At 35.0% G+C, this 21,487-nt stretch overlaps 1 protein-coding gene across 23 annotated transcripts in view; it reads left to right on the forward strand.

Moving 5' to 3' along the window:
* The window catches only part of MCTP1 (multiple C2 and transmembrane domain containing 1), a 516,560-nt gene that overhangs the window by 357,173 nt on the left and 137,900 nt on the right, over positions 1–21,487 (forward strand). For 21 of the 23 annotated variants that reach the window (XR_005032713.2, XR_005032712.2, XR_005032711.2 and 18 more), the window contains 5 exons: positions 8,420–8,522; positions 10,230–10,332; positions 10,664–10,765; positions 11,139–11,213; positions 13,231–13,350. Coding sequence is in view for 20 of the 23 variants with exons in the window: in XM_036925718.2 (XP_036781613.1) it covers positions 8,420–8,522; positions 10,230–10,332; positions 10,664–10,765; positions 11,139–11,213; positions 13,231–13,350 (503 nt within the window). In the remaining 3 variants the exon portion in view is untranslated. Of the gene's footprint in view, positions 1–8,419; positions 8,523–10,229; positions 10,333–10,663; positions 10,766–11,138; positions 11,214–13,230; positions 13,357–21,487 lie in introns of those variants that run through there. The other 2 variants (XM_057493380.1, XM_036925717.2) reach the window with 2 other exon arrangements.

The following is a 21,487-nucleotide window of genomic DNA, read 5'->3' on the forward strand; positions in this document are numbered from 1 at the left end:
ATCTAAAGACAAAGATGTATAATAACTTTGGTATAGGGCAGTGATTCTCATTTGGGGGAGGGCAGTATTGCCCTCTTGGGCATTTTAGAGATTTGTGGGGGAGGGAATTTAGTTGCCACAGTGGTTGGGGAGTACTACTGGTATTTGGTGGGAAGGGGTTAGAGATGCTAAATGTCCTACTAAGCTTTAGACAACCAATCTTAGATAGTAAAAATTATCCCATGTCTTTCATGACTAAATATAGACATTGATACAGGTTTTAAATCTGTTTCATGATCATCTGAGCCTAGATTGCATCCTGAAATACATAATATTTACTCTAGTCTTGCAAATGGCTGCCACTGTACATAGTAAATACTTAGGAGAGCCTCTGAGGCACTTCCTGATCTGCTTCCCCTTTACTTCTCTGCTGTGGTCTATTATTTTTCCATTTGCTTACTGTGCCCCATTATCAGGGTTCTGGAGCACACCAGGCTTTTGCTCTAGCTCTTCTGTCTGGCACACTTTTTTCCAGCCAACTCCTTCATTTCCTTCAGTCCTTGACTTACGTCTCACCTTCTCACAGAGGCCTACTTCAGTCACCCCAATTAACTGTACAGACTGGATCCTTCCCAACAAGCTTCAAACCCTTTAATCTGCTCTGTTTTTTCCCATTAACATGATTTACTCTCTACATATAATATCATCTACTTATTAATTAATTAATAGTTCAATATTGATTATTTTTCTCCTCCAACCCCACTGCAAGTAAACTCCAAGGAAGCAGGAACCTTCCCTTTTTTGTTCATGTGGCCTGGCACATAGTAGGCACTTGATATATATTTTCTGAGTAAATCAATATATGAATGATTTTATTGTAAACAGTTTTCTGTTTAGTCCTCCTTTATAATAGCATTAAGGTATTATATTAAATTTTGAAATCATATATGGGTCAATTTTATTTCAGAATAGAAAGGAGGCCATTACAAAATCTTCAATATAAAAGAAGATGTATTAGATAAAATGGGCTGAGAGCCACAACTCTAGGGGGCCAATTTTCCTGCCACACTGAAACCTGCTTCATGACTTAGTGAGAAAAGAGAAGCCCTATTATTATTACTTAGTCCCAGAATTAGACCCGGTGGGAACCTAGTGAAGAGTGTCACTTAACATAATTCTACCAATCAGATGTTTAAAATATATTTAGGTCAGTTGATGAAAAAGGCTAAGGTCAAAGCCCCATCTCCAGTGATAACAGAAAACTGAAAGATGTCTCCAACAGACACCGCTTTTTGTCTTAGTGGATACTATGGAATTCCCTCAATTATGTATGTCATGATTTAAATTCCAGTTTGTAGAAAGGACAGATGGCAACCTTAATTATAATTTTAAAAACATTGACAGTATAGCCATTTTGAACTGTGGCACCTGAGGAAATTAAGCCAAGGAGCTCAATTTGTGCAAGGTAGGCCCAAAATAAATGGCCCTCTTGGGTATGAATTACTTTCCATGCTATTGAAAGCCTTCTGTGTTTTCCGACACACCACAACAAAGACGTGGTCACTGGGTCTGGTCTCCCCTACACACGTTTTTGTAACACGTTGCATCCAGCAAACTGTTCTACTTGTCAGCAGTAAAATGACTGCACAAAACCCACCACTGATGTGTTGGGATTGACTTTCTGTTCTGGGAACAGGAATATCATTCAGTATCAGTTGAGTCACTTTAATGCTCAAAACAGTAGCATGCACTGAAGTCATCAGTGCCCACAAAACAGGTAGCCAGCAAGCAGGGGTGGCATTCCACAGTTCTTTATAACGATGTCAGTGTTGTAACCTCACAAAGCAGTGGTGAGGAGTGGGAGAGGATTAGCCAGTTAGCACACCCTACTTAATCCTCAGTACCGTCTTGAAGAGTGCCAAAAAAGATGCCCTCTGGAGACAATTCTGATGTTTGTTTTTACTGGTGTAGGAATGGCTTTTTTTTTTACCATAAGAGTAACTGAGATAATAGAGTATATGCTTTAAAATGCTATTTATTTTTATGAGTTAAGGTAAAAGAGTCTCTTTCTAATTTTTATTCCCTTGGGAGATTTTTCTTCTTATAAAAATCCATAGAAAAAAAATAGACCCTAATATGTAAATAAAGTATGGATAAATGCACCAATCCTAACATAATAATTTTAAGTATCTACTTCAGAGTTGTTATTGAACATATATCTAGGTTTTTGTGTTATGGAGACCCTACTAAAGGGATAAACAAAAAGATCTAAGCTAAATATTCTTTATCATAAATTGTTAAGATCTTCTTTTTATGTAATTGTCCTCCACTTCTAAAATTCCTGGTGATGGAGATCTGTAATCACCATAGATCACCAGAGTCATCTCCACTTGGGAAAAGTCTTCACTTCCATTTCCCCTTCCTGTTCTAGCTCTGGAGAATGATATACGTCCTTCTCGCTGCTCCCATCACACCTTTCACCTACCTTTCTTACAGCACTTACAACCCTGCACCATAATTGTGTATTACATGTCCATCGTGCCACTAAATTGTACGTGCCTTGAGAGCTGGACTACATCTTAATCATACTTACAATTCTGGGGTGAGAAGAGCAGATACTCAGTAAGTAATGAATGTTCAAAAAGTATTCATATTTCTCTATTTTTCTTCTTATAAAAATCCATACAAATTGTCAGTGTGGAAAATTGCCATGTTCTCAAGTAAGGCTAAGATTCTCTTCTTGCTGTCATGGCAATTAATGCAATCAACCTCATTGCCCCACCCCGTCCTCACCCATGCTAATGCAATTTCTCTATTGGATCCAAACCAAAATCTCCAGTTTCTTGCACTGCAAAGGAGAGGCTTAGGCATCTTTTAAGTCAAAATAGTGAAAGTTAAGGAAGAGCCAGTTGGTAGCCACAGATCTGCTTTAGTCGTATGACAAGAATGAGTGAGAGACCAGAGGTTATGTAATCTGTGTTCCCATACATATAGGCTCTTTAGCCAAAAATTATCAGGAACAAAATACACCTGAACTTTGGGTGCTGCCTTTGTTTCTTGTACATCTAGCCATATAGTTCTGAACAAAATCATTACAGGGGAGGGTTTTGTATCGCCCTCTAGAGCTTTTCAGAACAGCATGCCCTTTATAGACATCAACATTGCATCCTCTAATCAACCCACTTCTCAGATACTCTCAGCAAGCACAGCAGCATATCACAGGGTCTAACTGGAATGGTAAGAGGATGAAAAGAAGGAATCATTAAGGAGATAATTAATGGTTAGGTCCATCACTGGTATTTCTGTAATTGTTTTTGTTTGTTAAAGTGGCACATAATCAAGGCTGCAAAATTTAGGAACTGAAAAGCCAGTCATTTAAGCGTCATTTGTGAACCAGATAAGCACATTAACTATGTGTAGCCACTTCTTTAAAATAAAACTATAGTGTATGCTCTTTAGTAGTAAGTTCACAGAATTTGATGTTGTATGTTTACTGTTGTTTTGGTTGAAAGTGCTGTTAATTTTTAATTGCCCTTGAATCATGCAGTGGCAGAAAGATAGTTTCTAAATTAGTAAAAGAATAACTTAGTTGGTACTCATTACTGTAACTGTAGATACATAGCTTTTCAGAAGGAAAAGATGAATAGAAGTTAAGTATCAAATTGCTTGCTCTCTCCTTAGTCTCAGTTTTCCTTTTGCTAGATTATTTTTTTCCAGATTTAGAGATACCTAGTCTGAGCATTTTGTTGAATGCTTCCTGTCGTTGGGAAAAAACACTGACTTGGCTGAGTTTAGAGACTTGTTTTCCATCTCCAAATAATAATATCAGGCATAACAGATTGTTTAGTATTGACATCTGCAAATCTGTTTGGTTCTACCTTCAAAATATATCCAGAGTCCAACTATTTTCCATCATCAGGATTGTTACAATATCCTAACTCTTCTCCCTACTTCCTCCAACGCTGTCTCTCTACCTTATTCTCCAAAGAGCAGCTTTTAGATCATGTCACACCTCAACTCAAATCCCTTGAAAAGCTTCCCCTAGCTCTTAGAGTGAAAGCGAGGTCCTACAAGAGACCTGCCACCCTCCCCGTGCCCCTCTGACTATACCATCTAATGCACTCCCCCAACCCCCAATCCATTCGTCCAGTCATTCTTGCTTCTTGGATATTCCTAGGAACACCAGGCAGAGACATTTCTCTGACATTTCTGTGACCTGTTCCTCCAGGTAGCTTGCTCCCTGGCCTCTTTCATTTGTTTCCCTGTATGTCACTTTTCACTAAGACCTTCTCTGGCAGCCCTTTTAAAAATTGCACAGACACACCAGCACTCCCCATCACCCTTCTCATCTTTATTTTCTCCATAGTACTCAGCCACTTTCTAAAATACTATAAAATGTTTCTATTCGTTGTCGGTGCCCTTCATCAATGCAAATTCCATGAAGTCAGATTTTTTTTATGAATTATGTTCTGCACTTCTATCTCCTTAACACATAGAATACTGCCTGGCATGTGGTAAGTTGTAAATATTTATTGAATGAATGAATCTGTAGTTAAAACATTAGCCAGTTCTTCCTGTATGTGACCTACTAAGATATGGCACAGTTATTGGGAAAGGTTTTGCCTAGTGGCTCACATTTAAATATGCTTAATTAAAGGGAGCAGGGGCCATAGGTCAGAGCAAGTTAAGGTCAGATCTAGGTTTGAATAATAGCACCACTACTTACAACTTGTGTGACCTGCTGAGTTATATAATCTTCCAGCCTCAGTTTTCTCATCTGTAATATGGGGATAGTAAAAGTAGCTTTCTCATGGAATAATCATAACATTTTTTGAGCAAATGGGCAAAAATCATAATGTTGCATTTATAACAAAAACTCAGTAAATATGTAAAATTATTATAATAAATAATGTGATTTTTGTTAAGATTTTTGGTAAAATATTTTATAAATGCTTACTCTTTTGACCACAAAATTTAGCTCAAGATGTGCATTGTTTTCTTTATTTTTGTGTTTAATCTCAGCTTGATCAGCCTCTGAAGGTTAGGCCTTTCTCCCCAGACCACTGCGCTCTCACTTTGAACTTCATCACCTTGTCCAGAGCTCTTAGAAACACATGGAGTATTTGAGGATTTGAAAGATGTGGTGTAGTTCAAGTGAAGGGGAAAAGGTGTTAAGATTGGAGATGAGGCTTAAATGTTATATTCCATACCATATGATGTAGATTTTAACCTGTAGGCTCTGGGAAGATATCAGAGGTGTTAAACTTGAGAATAAGGTTTCCAGAAAGTGTAAAATGACAGAATTTACGTGGGCTGATTCATGTCACTGACCACAGTTCAGTCTTTAATATGACTATAAGCACATTAAGAATCATACATTTCAAATTAGGAAATTTCAGCATAAATTAAATCCATGTTAAATAGTTTGTCTTAGGCAAAAGTCTCTCTTTTTTTTAATCGAAGCACCATTACATTCCACATAGTGTCTAACGTGGTCTCTTAAAGATTATATTGCTTACCCATTTCAAATTAATTAAAAGACAGGAGGATATTTTTGCCCATGATTGTATGCCATTGGAATTTAGAATAGCAGAATAACTGAGTACTGGCGTCAAAGGGTGCTCAAACTGTTTTTGGTGTGGAAATGTCTTTAGCGCTTTCATATCTTTATTCTGATAGAAAAGAGTGACTGAGAGAATAAGTAATATGTTGATAGATGGCTGATGCTGGTTTTTCCAGGAATGGTGTTGAGAAATAATTAACTAAATGCTAAGAAAATACAGATAGTCTTTGCCTCATAGGGTTTGAGAAATGTATTCAGTTCTTAACAAGATATGGAAAGTGTTAAACATTAAGAACAGATTTTGTTTCTAAGATCTTTCAGCCAATCGCTGACTCCTGGTTGTTTTTTTTGTCACTGAATAAAGATGTAGGAACAAAGAAGGTGATTTAAGAGACTTTCCATGGGGTTGGTTAAAAGTATGGAAAAACCTCTTACACACCTGAATATAATTCCTTATGGGGAAAAAAATACAGTGAGGATTTTCATCCTCTGCTTATAGAAGTTTAAAGTAAATTGTTCCCCCATAGAAAATGGTCCCTGGGAGGTTGTTCTTGTGTTTGGCTATTGGTGAAGTGGTGCAACTTTGACTGAAACTATTAGACATTGTTGATCATTTGAGGGCAAGTAAAACCAAGTGAATTGGAATATAATAGTAATGCAAGTAAAGCTGGTGAAAACAAAGGAACAAAAATTCCAAAAAGTGCTATCTTTATATAGGGTTGTTTCTACTAAATTAAGATAAATATGAATGTACATGCATATGAGAAAAATTAAAAGGTGGTCTCAGGAAGAGTATCTAAGTTACACTTTTTTTTTAAGGGAATGTTTCCAAAGCTAATCATTTAATCTAAAATTCTGTCTAAAGTGAAGGTGAAAAAATTACTCTTTTGACATGGAATTCTATCATAAATATGGCTTTAGTTTTCTTTCTGGCTGTTATAGGTAGATATGTTTTACCTCTTCAACCTTCTTATAAGCTATTTGAGGTTGTAGTTTATATCCTCTGTTCTTTTGTTCACATAATAGTACTCAACACAAATCTAGCTGAAAAGAAAACAGTATGAGTGGGGTGAAATAGGTGAAGGGGATAAAGAAGAACAAACTTTCAGTCATAAAATAAGCCATAGGGATGAAAAGTACAGCATAGGGAATATAGTCAATAATATTGTAATAACTTTGTATGGGGACAGATGGTAACTACAGTAACCATGGTGAGCATTTCATTAGACATATAATTGTTGAATCACTATTTTGTACACCTGAAATGAATATAGTATTTTATGTTAAGTACAGTTCAAAAAAAAAATCAAAAAAAGAACAAGGCTTTGAAAATAATCTACCTTTTATACTTATAGCTGAATTCTATAGAAGAAAATTAAGTTGTTGAAGTGGCAGATAAAACCTATTACAGTGTATTTTGATTAACAAAATGTTCTTTTTTGAATACTATTTTCCATGTGTGTATGACTTTGTAAGTGGGAATAGCAGCAGGTAGGGCAAGAGAACTGAAGAAGGTGGGGGAGAAAGGGTACTACAGATCCTAAGCCAGAGGTTACAAAATTTACCAGACCTTAAAGACGTTCAATTCTCTATTCTTCATTGAAAATTTTTCCTAGGACCCAAAATTGAGAAGACTACCATAAAGTTAAATTATGCAATTATCCTGCAGTATATGAGGCCACTGAACTAACACACACATATTAAATCTCTTTTTTAATATAAAATTAATAAATTAAAGGTGAGCCAAATTTTGTACAGCTCATTTTAAGAATTACAATATGGAAAGTAAATACAGTGCTGTGTGGGAATACACAGCCTATCTGTCACTGATAGCTAATGAATTCCTCCTTATTAAAATTTAATTGAAAATCTGCAGTGATATTTAAGGTTCCACAGAAGTGTAAACTACTGTGACTACAATTCACAATGCATTTAAAACAATTATTCTTTATCATTAAAGTTAATAATATGCACATTAACCTCTTATGTAGTCTAAATCAATATTGTAGTTTAAAAGATATGACCTCTGGACAGCTTTGTCTAAATATTGATTACATTGTCATTTGTATAAGGTATCAAACAAATTACATGTTGCACTAATATCATTAATGTTGCCCCCTTAGAGTCTCTGGTTTTATGGCTCTCGTAATACAGGACATGACATTACAAAATATTAAGGACATCACAAAATGTAATTGCCAAATGGACAAGATTTGACTATGGCAGAACATAGTCGTTGTAAACAGATGATAACTTACATATCCTTTACTCTCAGTGAACAGGAAAAAAATAACGGCTTTTTAACAAGATCTTTGGAATTTTTCTCTCTCAGAGGGTCTAATTTTACCTTCTTGTAATGCCATAGATGCTGCAGGAAAAAAATCTAAAGTCAGATTAAAATGTAATTCTGCAATATAGCAATTTTCCCAAAATAAGCTTGTTTAGAAATTTCTGCTACACGTTACTAGCAAGTCAGATGAGTTGGAAAATAGATGCATACATGGAAAGGGCCTGAACCTTTCAAATGGTCATTATTAAACTAAATAAAAACTGATTTAGGGATGGACATGCCTCACATTTTCTCTCATAATTGGCAATTATTTTTGTAAAAAAAAATCTCAAATGGAAATACTAGCTATATAATTTGTTCTCTTTTACTTTTTTGGGTTCTAAATTGCTATGAATTCACAACATCCATATTGTTAACATCATCCAGTTACATCTAACTCTATTTTGATGTTGTTTTTTATTTATTAAAATTGTACTTTACCTTTCATTTTCTATAAGACTTTTTAAAAAAGAGATGGGTCATGATTAAGTCACTGCAGACTGTAGGAGTCATTTATACTAAAAATGTTCCCCCAAAATCTCTTGTAGGTAAAAGTGACCCATTTTGTGTAGTTGAACTGAACAATGATAGGCTGCTAACACATACCGTCTACAAAAATCTGAATCCTGAATGGAACAAAGTCTTCACATTGTAAGTATTCATTACCTTGAGCTCATTGCAAAAATGGTGCTAAGTGATATTTATTTTTGAGATTTTGTGTGTGTTTATTCTTAACTGATTAACAACTCAATGCATCTGGCCTGCCTTTGCTAGCAACGGTGAATATCATAATTGCATTATCTTCCTGAAAGTGAAACACGCAGAAAGAGTATGCCATTTTTCTTTGTTTACACAAATATTTTTAAAACTTATTTTTATATGATTTGACTAAGGATTTTACTCCCATTAATTGAATTGCCATACTGCTTCATCCTTTTATACTTTCTATTGAAAATCTCCCCAGTTGCATTGACACCAAGGAGGACAAAGCTCTATTTGTTCCATTGCTCAAATCAGCAAACAATCTGGTCTTGAATTCGGCAGATGCTTTAGTTTTGGTTTGTTGCATTTTAGCACAATAAGAATATTAAGTATTGTCCTAGTTACCAAAACACCATTTCAGTTAATTTTTCTTTCGTTTTAAAAACTTTTGTAAATCTTTTACATCATGCACTGTAAAAGCTGTCAATGCTACCCTATAGTATCTCCTAGATTCGTCTTTTCATTTTTTTTTTCTAAACTGGGCATTACAAATGAACTCTGAACAAAGGAAAACTCTCCAAACAGAAGTACTTCTTAAAAGTTTTCTAACATAGTTTTTTTTATATGAAAAACTGCTAAATTCCTCATTAATTTCTTATAATGTCTCTGCTTAAGAGCCAGTAACTAATCAGATTTAATTATCTGACCGATTTATCTTTAAGGAATCCTACATTTTTATAAGAGATGAAAGCCTGGTCAGGAGACTTGCACTCCTAAGAAGGTTGTGGAGAGTGTTTTTCTCTGGAATGCGTAATTGAATGAATAGGTTTGATTATTATCAAAGCCATTAATTGATTGCACCCTGATAAAGCCTCTTCTCACATGTGGTCGCAGTCTTTCTGTAATGATTATATTCATTTTTTGTTTTCTCTTAATTCACGTTTTCTTGGTAAACAGTTTGATGAAAGAATAAATGCTGTCAACAATTGGGGTTTATTTTTCTAGAAACAAAATATGAAGAGCTCACACAGTTGTTTATTAACACATGTTATCTTTAGAACATAATGGAACACTACTTCATTTCTAAATCCATAGCTATAAATGTTACGTTTTCTCCATTCTGGTTAATTTTTATTGTAAACCTAACAGAAATAAGTATATATATTGGTAAACAAAAATGAGATATCCTATTACTACAAAAAAGAAAAATTATATAAAGTATACTGAGTTTCTTGCTGGTATCAAAGCTGAGGGTGATAAAAAGATAAGAATTATTGAGATAATGAGAAGAAGGAAAAGTCTCAAAAAAACATCAGTGCCATTTATTGGTGGTTTGGTTTTTTGTTTTTGTTTTTTTTTTTGTAACTGATTCTGTGCCCGTCCAGGTAGAAAATTTTATTTCATTAAAAAATTATAACTTGAAATTACAAGGTTGTTCAAAGTTCCCGATAATAGAACCATCACTCTAGTCTGCTAAGGTGCATTATGGGAAATTCTGTCAGATACCAAGCTACCTTACGTATGTGTGTGTTCAAGCAACATACATGAAAACACACACACACAAAGTCAGCTGGAGCTATCTAAATTTTCAAAAGCATTTTTGTTCTTGTTCCCCACTGATGAAGTCTTTTTTTCTCACGTCTATTTGTTATGCAGCAACATTAAAGATATCCATTCAGTTCTTGAAGTGACAGTTTATGATGAAGATCGGGATCGAAGTGCTGACTTTCTGGGCAAAGTTGCTATACCACTGCTGTCTGTAAGTTTTATTCACCTGACACACTGCTCTGTGTTGCTTTTGCTCAAGTTACAAAAAAAAAACCCTCAGCTCTATATCTGTCATTTCTCAACCAAGGTCTGTAATAAGAACACTAAAAATTTTAACATACTCAATTCACGGCCATGTTGAATCCCATGATAGTTAATTTTTCCTGACAGACTTGATCCTGGTAATGAACAGGTACTTGTCAGAATTGCCACAGTTGTTTTGGGTTCTCTGTCAGTTTCAGCAGCTGGGGGTCAAAGGTCACTGAGGGAGTGTATTCAGTGGAGACCGCGAGACAGACGGCTGTCATGTCCTTTTCCCGCAGATTCAAAATGGTGAACAGAAAGCCTACGTCTTGAAAAACAAGCAGCTGACAGGGCCAACAAAGGGGGTCATCTATCTTGAAATAGATGTGATTTTTAATGCTGTAAGTCTTAACTTTGGCTTTTTTGTACTGCTAAAGAGTTCAGTTTCATGAAAGCTTTTGTTCCTGATTTGTAGAGAATTTCTGTCATTCCTCATTTTCTCTAAACCTTGATGTATCCTGGAGATTCTGCCTCTGCCTGGCACACGCACACTTTCTGTTATAGTTGGCGGCTGCTGTGGGTCTGTGCTTCCAGCCACTGCCTGCCGGCGTAAGACATGGAAGTACATGCCTGTGCAACTGTATACATTTATATTTTATGAGCACAGCAGCCAGGACTTTGAAACTTTAGCAATTATTGCAAATTGAACTGCGTGAAAACTTGTAAACAATTGTAATATATTAATCCATAACAGACACATATGTTGATGTATAGGTGAAAGCCAGCTTACGAACATTAATACCCAAAGAACAGAAGTACATTGAAGAGGAAAACAGACTCTCTAAACAGGTAAAAAGCAAGGCAAGATTAATCCCTCTGGTTAGACCTGATTATATCTGTAAAACATCTAGGTAAATTCAAATAAACTTTGGAGGCATGGAGGGGGGAAGACTATAGAATTTTTAATCATCTACTTATGTGAAATGGCTCTTTCTTTTTTTCTTTCTTTTTCTCTCTTCTTTTCCTTAAAAGATCAAACAAGGATAATACCAAACTAATAAATTGGATGGGGGTGGTCAGAAAGGAAAGTGGATATTAGAGGTGCTGCATAGAAGGGATATCTGTTCATGCATTAGCAAAAGAATGATCATTTTGAACATAAAATATTGTTTGATTGCCCTGGAATCTGTAAATGAGAACACCAAAAGCTGAGGTTCCAATATGTGTCTGGACCACCCACAGGTATGATGCAGGTGTCTGTAAAAGGGAGCTCAGCATAACGCTCTTCCCTCTAATCCACAAGAAAGGGGCTCCATCTTTTAAGAGAAACCTTCCTGTTTATTAGATTTGGGCTATGAACTTTTAGAAGTGAAATTTTCTAGGTATTTTTACTGAAGAAAACAGAAAATCAGCAAATCTGATTTTTCTATCATAAATGAAATTTAATTTGGGCTAGATATCTTGTAATTAGACCTGTAGTTTTAAATTAGATCTGGTTTCAAGTGAAGAAAGAGTACTAAGCTACTCCTTTAGAAAATGTTTACTTGCCATTAACACAGTTAAAATGTATTTACAGTTAAAACATAAACTATGAAGTTTACAGAACTCATTTGTTTTTGTTAAAATATTTAATAATTTTCTGTGCTATTAAAAGACTGAAAATATTTTTGTTTTGAATCCAATCAATTCACCATTAGGAGTAGGACCTTTGATTGTTTAAAGATAGTGCATGAGTTACAAATGCAGTATCTATCTAAATAGAAATACAGTTTACATTTTTCCACAATTATAGAGAAAAGTAATTAAAGTCACTCCTAAAGGAAGGTGATCAGGGGCCAAAAGGAAAGCAAGTAGGAAGACTGCTAACTTTGCCTAAAAGGAATTTCAGTTTTAACAACTTGCTAAACTAGTATGCAGGTACATGCATCTACATTTACACACACACATACATTTTTTTTCCATATGACCACAGTAAGCTTTACATTGTTACTTCATTAAAATAACAGATCAGCACTGTCTTATATTTGGAAATAGCAAAGTATTAACATGCAGACATATTATTCTAATTATTAACACAACCGTGGGTAAATTTTTAGAACCATCATTTAGCATATTTACTATTCTTTTTATAATTGTCATTGTGCCTTAGTTTAAAATTTTAAATTTAAATTATATCAACTCTCATATACCATTTTTAATAAAAGATTTTGCAAAGCACTTGGTTACCACAAAATTTCCCCTAACTCCAAAATAATGAAAAAGCACAGAGAAAATATAGATTAAATTTATTGTGGAAAAGAGGGAGATGGGGAGGGAGAAAGAAATTGCATGTGAGGAAGATAGGGAGAATGTGATAGTAAGAAAGGGAAAATCCTTCTAAAACAGTGAAAAACAATTGTTTTCTCTGATAAAGCAGTATTTGACAGGTTTTTCTCTAAGATCCAAAATAAAAACATTCCAAATTATCCATTTCACTTTGAAATATCTTGAAATTAAAGCATTTAGAGAATCTTAAAACCACAATAAGACTTAAAAGTTAAATATATTCAAGGTTCACATGTATGTAAGTAGCAAAAAATATTTTTAATCTGTCGGACATTTTTTTCTTTGGAACAGAGGTGGCCCAACCTACATGGTAGTATCATTTAAAATATATATATTTAGCTAAGAAATTTCTCTTATAATTCAGTTCTTTTCACTTTCTCCAGAGATACTTCTTTAACTTGTGAGCCAAATGACTTAGTGTTTTCTTACTTTATTAACTTTCCAAATCCTTTTTAAATCACACTAAGCTTGAAGAATTCTGTAGCATATCTGATGGTTTTTAGTTTTGCAAACTCTAATAGTATTTTCATCTTCCTTACAGCTGCTCCTAAGAAACTTTGTCAGAATGAAGCGCTGTGTCATGGTGCTCGTAAACGCTGCGTACTACGTTAATAGTTGCTTTGATTGGGACTCACCCCCAAGGAGCCTCGCTGCTTTTGTGGTATGATGATACTTTATTACTTACATTGTTAGTCATTCAATTCAGTAATCATAGCTGCGTGTTTCTGTGGCTATAGTAACAGTTTGTTGATGTGGCCATTTTAAAACTCCTATTTTAAGACTCAACTGGACAGATTTGCCGTGGGCAGGAACCTGATGGATTGTTTGAGGTCTGAGTCCAAGAATACATTTTTTCCCCCTCAGATTTCCGGAACGCAAGACATCTCAGCCAATGTATAATATTCTCTGTGACAGTTAAAAAGTAAAATTTTGCATATTGCATAATTCCAAATTCCAAGAGCAGAGCCAAGAAAAGTCCTTAGTGTTAAAAAAAAATTAATAATGTTGACCATCCTCATTTTAATTTTATTCATTCTATAGATATTTTTCAAAATGTGAAAATCATCACAGTAGAATGTTAGTTGGTAATATGTGAATCAATTGGAAGTGGATATGACCTATTTAAGAGATGTTTTATTATTTCTGAGATTTCTAGTTTTTAAAAAGGCACAAGTGAGAATTTGGTAGATCCAAATAATCCTCTAACAATCTTCATTTTGTAGCCTTTTACTTTGGTTCTTTAAAAACTGCTGATGAGACCAATTTGCAGAGCTAGAAAATCCCCCAAAATTCTTTCCTCTGAGCTTTAGCTGGGATTTTCTACTCTCACATTATTTTTGCTTATTCAGACTTTTGGTGTGAAGTTTGAGTGGAGTCCTTCTTTTGAAATTCTTTATTGTCATTATTTGTTAAAATATGAGTACCTTATGCTTCCTTATAGTTTAAGGAAGTATGACTTTAGCAGAGTATGACTTTATTCTGAGGGTTTACAAAAAGAGCCTTAATTATAGTAACAAATCAACATTTTAGTATTACCATTCAAATGTGTGTATGCACATCTGTTTAGTACTTTGAGCTCTGTCCTCTCAGGCCATTTATGGGACTTTCATTAATGTCTGAGCACATGGAACAAAGAGTGTGTATGTCCCTTTGTGTTGTAAGTTACCAGAAAGTTAGGCAGCCTGCTTCCCATAGACATGTTGTTGTCTCCTTAAAGAAAGCAATTGTTATCATCAAGTTTTAGAAAAGAAAATCTGCCTCTTTTAATATTCTTTTATTCAGCTCTTTCACATAATAAATTCATCAGGGTACTGTTAAGCAAACTTTATCAAGATTTTTCACTATCATAGAGGCATTTTGATGTTAATGTGGAAAAAAATGATATTGAGTTTCTATGTATATTTTATGCCATTACTTCCTGGGGTCCATTGGGTCTAGAGAGGCACAATAATATTCTGCCAAAAATGTCATGCTGCCATCTTTGATTCACTCCTTTCAAAGCCGCCTCCTACAGCTGTTTGTGAAATTTTGAAAACAGAGAAATCTATATAATTATATCATTTGTCCAGCAACATTCATTTTGAACACTTTAGCATAGCGTGTTATGTAAGTTCATAAACTTCATCTGGTTATTCATGTAAAATGAATTCAAGATGGCAGACTTTTTTCACAATTTCCTTCTGATTTACAAAACAAATCAGGCACTGAAATTCTGAGAAACTTAGTTATATGGACATGATAATACTTGAGATTTCACTGTAAGGGAGTCAAAGTTCACTACGGAAAAAATATAGTAATATTTCTCATAGCTGGTAGTCAGTTCCTAACAGACTTGGTCCTACTAAACACAAGCTGAATGCAAGATGCTTGCAAAAGAGGGGAGGAGGCCAAAATAAAGGCAGGGAAAGGGACAGCTAGCCCTGATGGTGACAGAAAGGCCACAGACTGCAGTGTGAATATACAAAAGGCGTACGTTTGAGAAGAAACAATACTATGAACTATTTTGCTGAATAAAAGCAGCACTGGATTACATTCTGTTGATGTGATTAAAATGACGAATAATACCACCAAACATCATTTATCTAGACCTGAATTGGGGGTTCCGTGAGCATGGGAGCCCAGCCCTTTTCACCTAGTACTCTAGCATCACCTGCAGAGCACCTGGCACCTTGTAGGCTCCCCCTATAAATGGCTGTCTGCATTGATAGACCAACCAATGAACCAGTCAATCAGTCTGAAAATTTTTCCTACATGGAAAAACTCTCTTTTCAGTGATGTCAGATAAATAAGGGATGGTTATAATGAAGCTAGTTATTAAATGATTAGACATAGCCTAATGCTTTGTAACAATTTTCCTTAGACCTTGCATTTAAATTCCAAACTTTTTCTTAATCCTCTATCACTCATTTATTTTAACCTCAGATGAAATTCTAATATGAAAAGATCTTATATAGTATATATAAGTAACAACTTATACAATAGTAGCAACTAATAAGTATTAAGCTTTTATGTGCCAGGGAACTGTTTTTCAGGTACTGATACACGAAAGCACTAGTACTTTTCCTGAATTAATTAATTTAATACTCTCAACAAACTTATGATGAGGTAGACACTATTATTTTCCCAAAATAAAAGGAAGAACTTGAGGCCCAGCAAAGTTTAGAACCTTACCCAAAGCCACACAGCAGGTAGTATTTTCTTTCTAAAGGAGATTTTTAAATATATATTTTGTTATCTAAATATAACAATTCAGAAAACAACTATTCTAGCATTTTTATTCCTCTTGTAGATATTAAATGTTGTATTTAAAAACAGAATGTTTCAAAGATTTCATTGCATAACCAGAGCCATTTTAGGCCAGTTTATTGAAAAGAACTGCTTCCCATTAGGAGACGCATATAGGCAGCACCCCATTGTTACAAACATATTGTTCCCATCATTCCCTGTTGATGGATCACGGGTCTATTATTATAATATTGGTTCCACTTGGCCCACTTTTTCATAAACGCAGCTGCCTTTTGGAGCCCATGCATTTATACTATTATGCAGCTTGGTGTGAGGCCCAGATCAGTAAACTTTATAATGTTTAAGTGCCTTTTTTCTATTTCATTTTATTTTTCTTCTCCAATTTGATATCCAAAAATAAATGTAGAATAATGAAATCAAATGGAAAAACATCATTTTCTTGTCCCGATATCAATTAAAGTGTTGAGCACAAGAAATGCAGGGTGAGAGCTGCTCCGGCCTCTTAGCAGTGGCTGCGTGCTCTGGAAAAGATTCGGAGCCAGCTGTGGATATTAGAAGCTGAAATCCGTGTGGACGGTGATGGATAAAATATAAGCAAACATGTTTCTGGGAATGCCTTTGTTTTTATGTGCTATGAATTTATGAATTAGGTTTTTAAATTTTACTATGGATATTGTATGCCTAAGAGCAAACCCAGACGAATGTGGTGCAGAAGGCACTGCTTGTCTTTTGGAATCATCTATTGTAGATGTGGAAATGTCTCATAAATTGGGCCTAATTTTCATCAGGCTCTTGACCAGACATTTGTGTTCTTGTGGATGTCAGTGGGTGCAAAATGAAAAAAAAAGAGTGCTCATTCTCTTTTTCTTTTCGTTACTGTCATTTCTCACTGTAATGAGCACAAAAATAATTGGACAACTGAGCTATCAGTGAAAGGACATACTTCAGTGTGCGTCAAAGAATTATTTTACAGGACAAACTTTAATCTTTAAATGTGATTGTAGATAATTTGTGATACCATCTGTCCATTTGGAATTGTTTTAGCCTTTTCTGTCGTTGTACAGTAAGTGCCGCTGTGTTTAACATTAACATTTGATATTTTACACATTTAATTTCTGTTCTGCTGTATGGTCCTTAGGGAATGGAGCGCTAGTGCTACATGAGAGAGACAAAGTATTGATCAGTTAACATTTCAGCTACATTTATGTATGTCGCAAAATTAATGAAAATGCCAGACAAAAATGTCAGAGTGCACAAAAAGGTAGAATTTAAATTTGGTAGTTTAATGAAAAGTTTAAGATGTGCATTATCAAGGATGTCCTCTTGCCTTTAAAAGTATAATTCCTAACAGAATAACTACAGGGAGACACATATTTTACTTAGAGGAGCAATGAACATGAATTATGAAGGCATGTCTACTCCTCAAAGTACCTTGTGTTCCAAACTGCTGTTTGAATGCTTAACTGTTACTCATAAAATACATTTGTTTCTGCTCAATCTGGAGGGCTACTGGCTTCAACTCTCTGTATTGACCAGCCCATGAGGCAGGCTTCCTGCTGAGATTCTCCCTCTAGGTTTTCCTTGGTATCCCTATGTTCCTTTTTTGTCAAAACTGAGAATTCCCTCTACAGCAATTCATCGAAGCCACTCTGGTTCATTTCTCGTTCCTTTCTGGGTCCTTTTCAAATGTCTGGTTTTCCTTTGCTTCCAGATAATCTGTGCTCTGCTTTCATTCAATCCCTGTTTTAGTAAAGGATCACACTCAGGACAACAGCTACTCTCAGAAAAGCTGGGCCGGTATGCTGGGAAAGAGAAAAACAGAGATAACGTATACAAAGAATAACACGAGGCAGCTCTGTGTAGCCAAATTGTTTTTTAAAAATGGTAGAAGCATAAGCAAAGGAGGAGGAACCGAACTTGCAGAGGTAGTAGGAGTGCGATCCCGTGATCTGCAGGCAGTAGGCTCTGGAAGACACCTACCGAGCACTCTCTGAATAAAAAGCCTGCTGCTATTAAACAACATATGGATTTTTCTAAAAGTTGTTACAAACAATAAGGACATTCTAAGTGTTCAGATTACTGAACAGTATAGGGTGATTGTCCTGGGCATATAGAAGGTCACTTTAAGATTCCAAATTTTAAAACAGAAATTTCTGTTTTAAAAACTTTTAAGATATCAATAATAACACACCAACAGAATTATGCTTCAAGTAGATAATTTTCCACTGATTTTTGTACAAGCTTTTTTTGTTGTTGTTACAATTTTGCTTATTAGTGCTAGCAGAAAAATTGGAAATGTTCCAGATGCAATTTTTGTTACTTTCCTCACAACAGCAAAATGGAAGGACCTCCAAAAATCAAAGAAGCAGGTACTAAAGCAAAATGGTAGAAAACTGATGGTTCAATCCTTGTATTCTTGAATTTTCCTATGGTATGTGAATTTGTAGTTCTAAGGCCTTTTGCCCACCCTCCTTCATTTATGCCTTCCCCTAACATAAACATTTACTAAGTTTAGTAAATAATACTTCCAATTTAATTTATACAAATTTCAAGGTACAGTGAACATTTCCTTGTAAGGAAATGTAAAATTTCATCGATTTAGAAGATTATATACCTCCAAAGCTGCCTGAAATTACTTTTACAAAGTCAGACTACTGACACTTAGATGATTCTAGTACTCCAACTTTCTTTTCAGTAAATAGATTGTGTGCCCAATTCATATGGCATGCTGGCACTTCAAACTGATAATCAAAATATACATTTTTTATCTCAAATTTATTGTAACTCAAAGGAAGAAACACTTTTTTTCAAACATTGGTCTATGAACAAGTAGGTTCTCTTAAGCAGTGCCTTTCACAAAGCATTGCATAGAAATTCCTGCAATTGAAATAAAAGCCCCCCCCCCAAAGAGCAGAATTTAGAAGTGAGTTGAGTTTTAGATTGATGACAATTAGCTAAAACCAATCTTGAATCTTGGGAAATATAGCAAAGCAGATATTAATGGAACAAAGCATGTTGACCAGATTTCTCTAATACTTCTTGAGGAGTGGTGCTCTAGTTCAGTTTGTAGGTGTATGTAAATGGATAGTCTTTTCGTATTATTTTTGTGGCTATTATATATACAGATGCAGCACATCCTCAAGTCAGCACTTAGCTCTCTTTAAATGGTGCCAATGCCCCTTTTCTGTTTATTTTTATAGACGTCAGCAAAAGGGCCTCCTGCTCTTTGGAGAGAGAGAATCTCACATAAACCACAGAGTTTACCACTCTCTGAAAAGCTTATTCCTCTTAAATTTCATTTTATGTTTACAGCAAGAAGAATTTAATTCTTATAGCACATCACACACACATTTTCTATTATCTCTGCCCTCCCTCCTTTGTTCTCCAAAATGGAAAGTAGTAAGATGCTGTGATCTGGGGACTTCTTTTCTTCTGTGGGTGACTTAGAGAAAATTAAATTGTTACTTTTTCTTTGGTTTAGTGCTGTTGTGCTATCTTACAATCAAACATAAACCACAAAGATCACCAACAGAACTATGATAACTTTTTAATTCCAGGAATTAGCCTTCTCATAAACTTGAATGGTGTATGCAGTGAAAATTGGGGTGGTGGGGACACGACTGTGTTCTCCTTCTAGCTGTATGGCTGCTGTCCCATTTTTCCTCAAGCAGCCTCTTTGCATTTCTGAACAGGTAGTTTCAGCCTTAAAGCCCTTATGAGACCCTTAAATAGGATAAAAAGTTATGAAATAGTGAAATCAAATATATCTCACTGTCAGTCCTCAGATTCCTAAACAGATGTTCTTGAACTCTGAAGAATTTTCCACCTTCCAGCTTCAATTTAAATTGTTAGGGACATACATTCTGAGCAAAATAGCATGCCATATTCAACTGCAACATATTAGGGCAAGTTTTTTTTGCAAAAGGAAGAGTTTAAATGAAGGGGATAATTATATAACCCATTTTAGTAAAATTTTTAAAAACAAGGGTATTAGCTCATCGAAAAGATTGTGAATTGTAACAGACATGCAGTCACTAATATACTTCAGACAGTAAGTTCCCCTGCCACATGTTTTCATGCCCATTTGTATCAGGAGAAGATTAAGAAATAGCAGAATGCTTTCTGTTGTTTCATTTTTCTATTTTGACCAACTGTGAAGATAGACCTTAGAATTACAAATGTATTAGAGTTAATTTACCATTTAACAACTGAAAGGTTGTTAAGGAAGTTGTCCTATCTTTCCTTGCCATCTCTCATGACCTCATTTCACCCCATTTTAAAACTGCAGTCAGAATTGGATATAGACACAGCAGTCAATCTTGCCACAGTACGTCTGTGAGTCACAACTCCATGTTGCATCTTCTGCTTTGCTGTGAGGACGAGGTCCACCACTACTAAGTGGTAACACAGAGATCAGTAGCAGAGCATAGATGTACAAGTCACCCTTTTTTGTGTTCACACCAGTCAGCAGCTATGGGCTCAAAGGAAAATCACGAAGACCAGAGAAAAGCGAAGAAACAAGGAAAGATCGAAATTATATAGAAGTGTGAACATATATTTGAATAAAAATGACAGACAACCCTGATTTTAAGGATGGGGAAAAAATTAAAGAAAATACTTGGCTTTTATTTTATCTTAAATCAGTGTTTCTCTTTTTTTTCATATTCACCCCTCTAAGTAGAAATTTTTCGTTTAATTTAACAAGAGAAATTAAATACAAAGGAATAAATCTTGCATGGCAAGATTTCCTCAGAGTTTTGAGCTTTGGAGGGCTCAAATGATTACAAATCATTGTAATATCTTGTTTTTTTTAATGCTCTCCCCAAGAACCAATTTTTGCCCCCTTGGGTGCTGTATCACTCCCATTGAGAACGCAGGCCCTAAATGAGGTTTATTGTGAATTTAACTATGTTTACTCTTTCCATGCTCTTGATAGTAAAATCTAGTTTGGATTTTCTGTAGTTTGTATTCAATTCAAATTATTCCCATAGATAGTCAGTCTGGAGGAGAGAATTTGTGATCTCTATACAAAATTATTAACTACACTGGAATCCAATTAAAGGAAAGATTTTGTATGGTTTCATAGAAATCGAAGAATTGAGTCATCCCCTTACGAAAACCCGTCTGAGAGTTTTCTTCTGTACACCAATTCCAAGGGTGCCTTCCTGTGCTTCAATGAAATGGAGAAGTGGGGTTGACATTAATTCTGGCCAAACAAATATAACCTCTGTTTTTATGAGGATTTGATGGGTTTTGTCCATATATTGCACTGTACTTATGACTAATAGACAATCTTTATATTCTTAAATGAATGTCATATGTCAGAGATATAAAATCATGCTTCATTAGGCTGGTTGACCTATTAGACCTTCATTGGAAGGGAAGGTAAAAAGGAAGTCCTTTAAAACACTGAAGCTACATGTTCTACTGGCTATTCTGCATGGCAAGTTCCCCAGCTTCCCACAGAAATAAAAAAACTATTATTATTGCAATTTATTGATAATATATAAGTTTATAATGTTTTATATCCCACTTAGCTATATACAAATAAT

Source organism: Manis pentadactyla, chromosome 2 (genome assembly GCF_030020395.1).
Source record: "Manis pentadactyla isolate mManPen7 chromosome 2, mManPen7.hap1, whole genome shotgun sequence".
Taxonomy (NCBI): Eukaryota; Metazoa; Chordata; class Mammalia; order Pholidota; family Manidae; genus Manis; species Manis pentadactyla.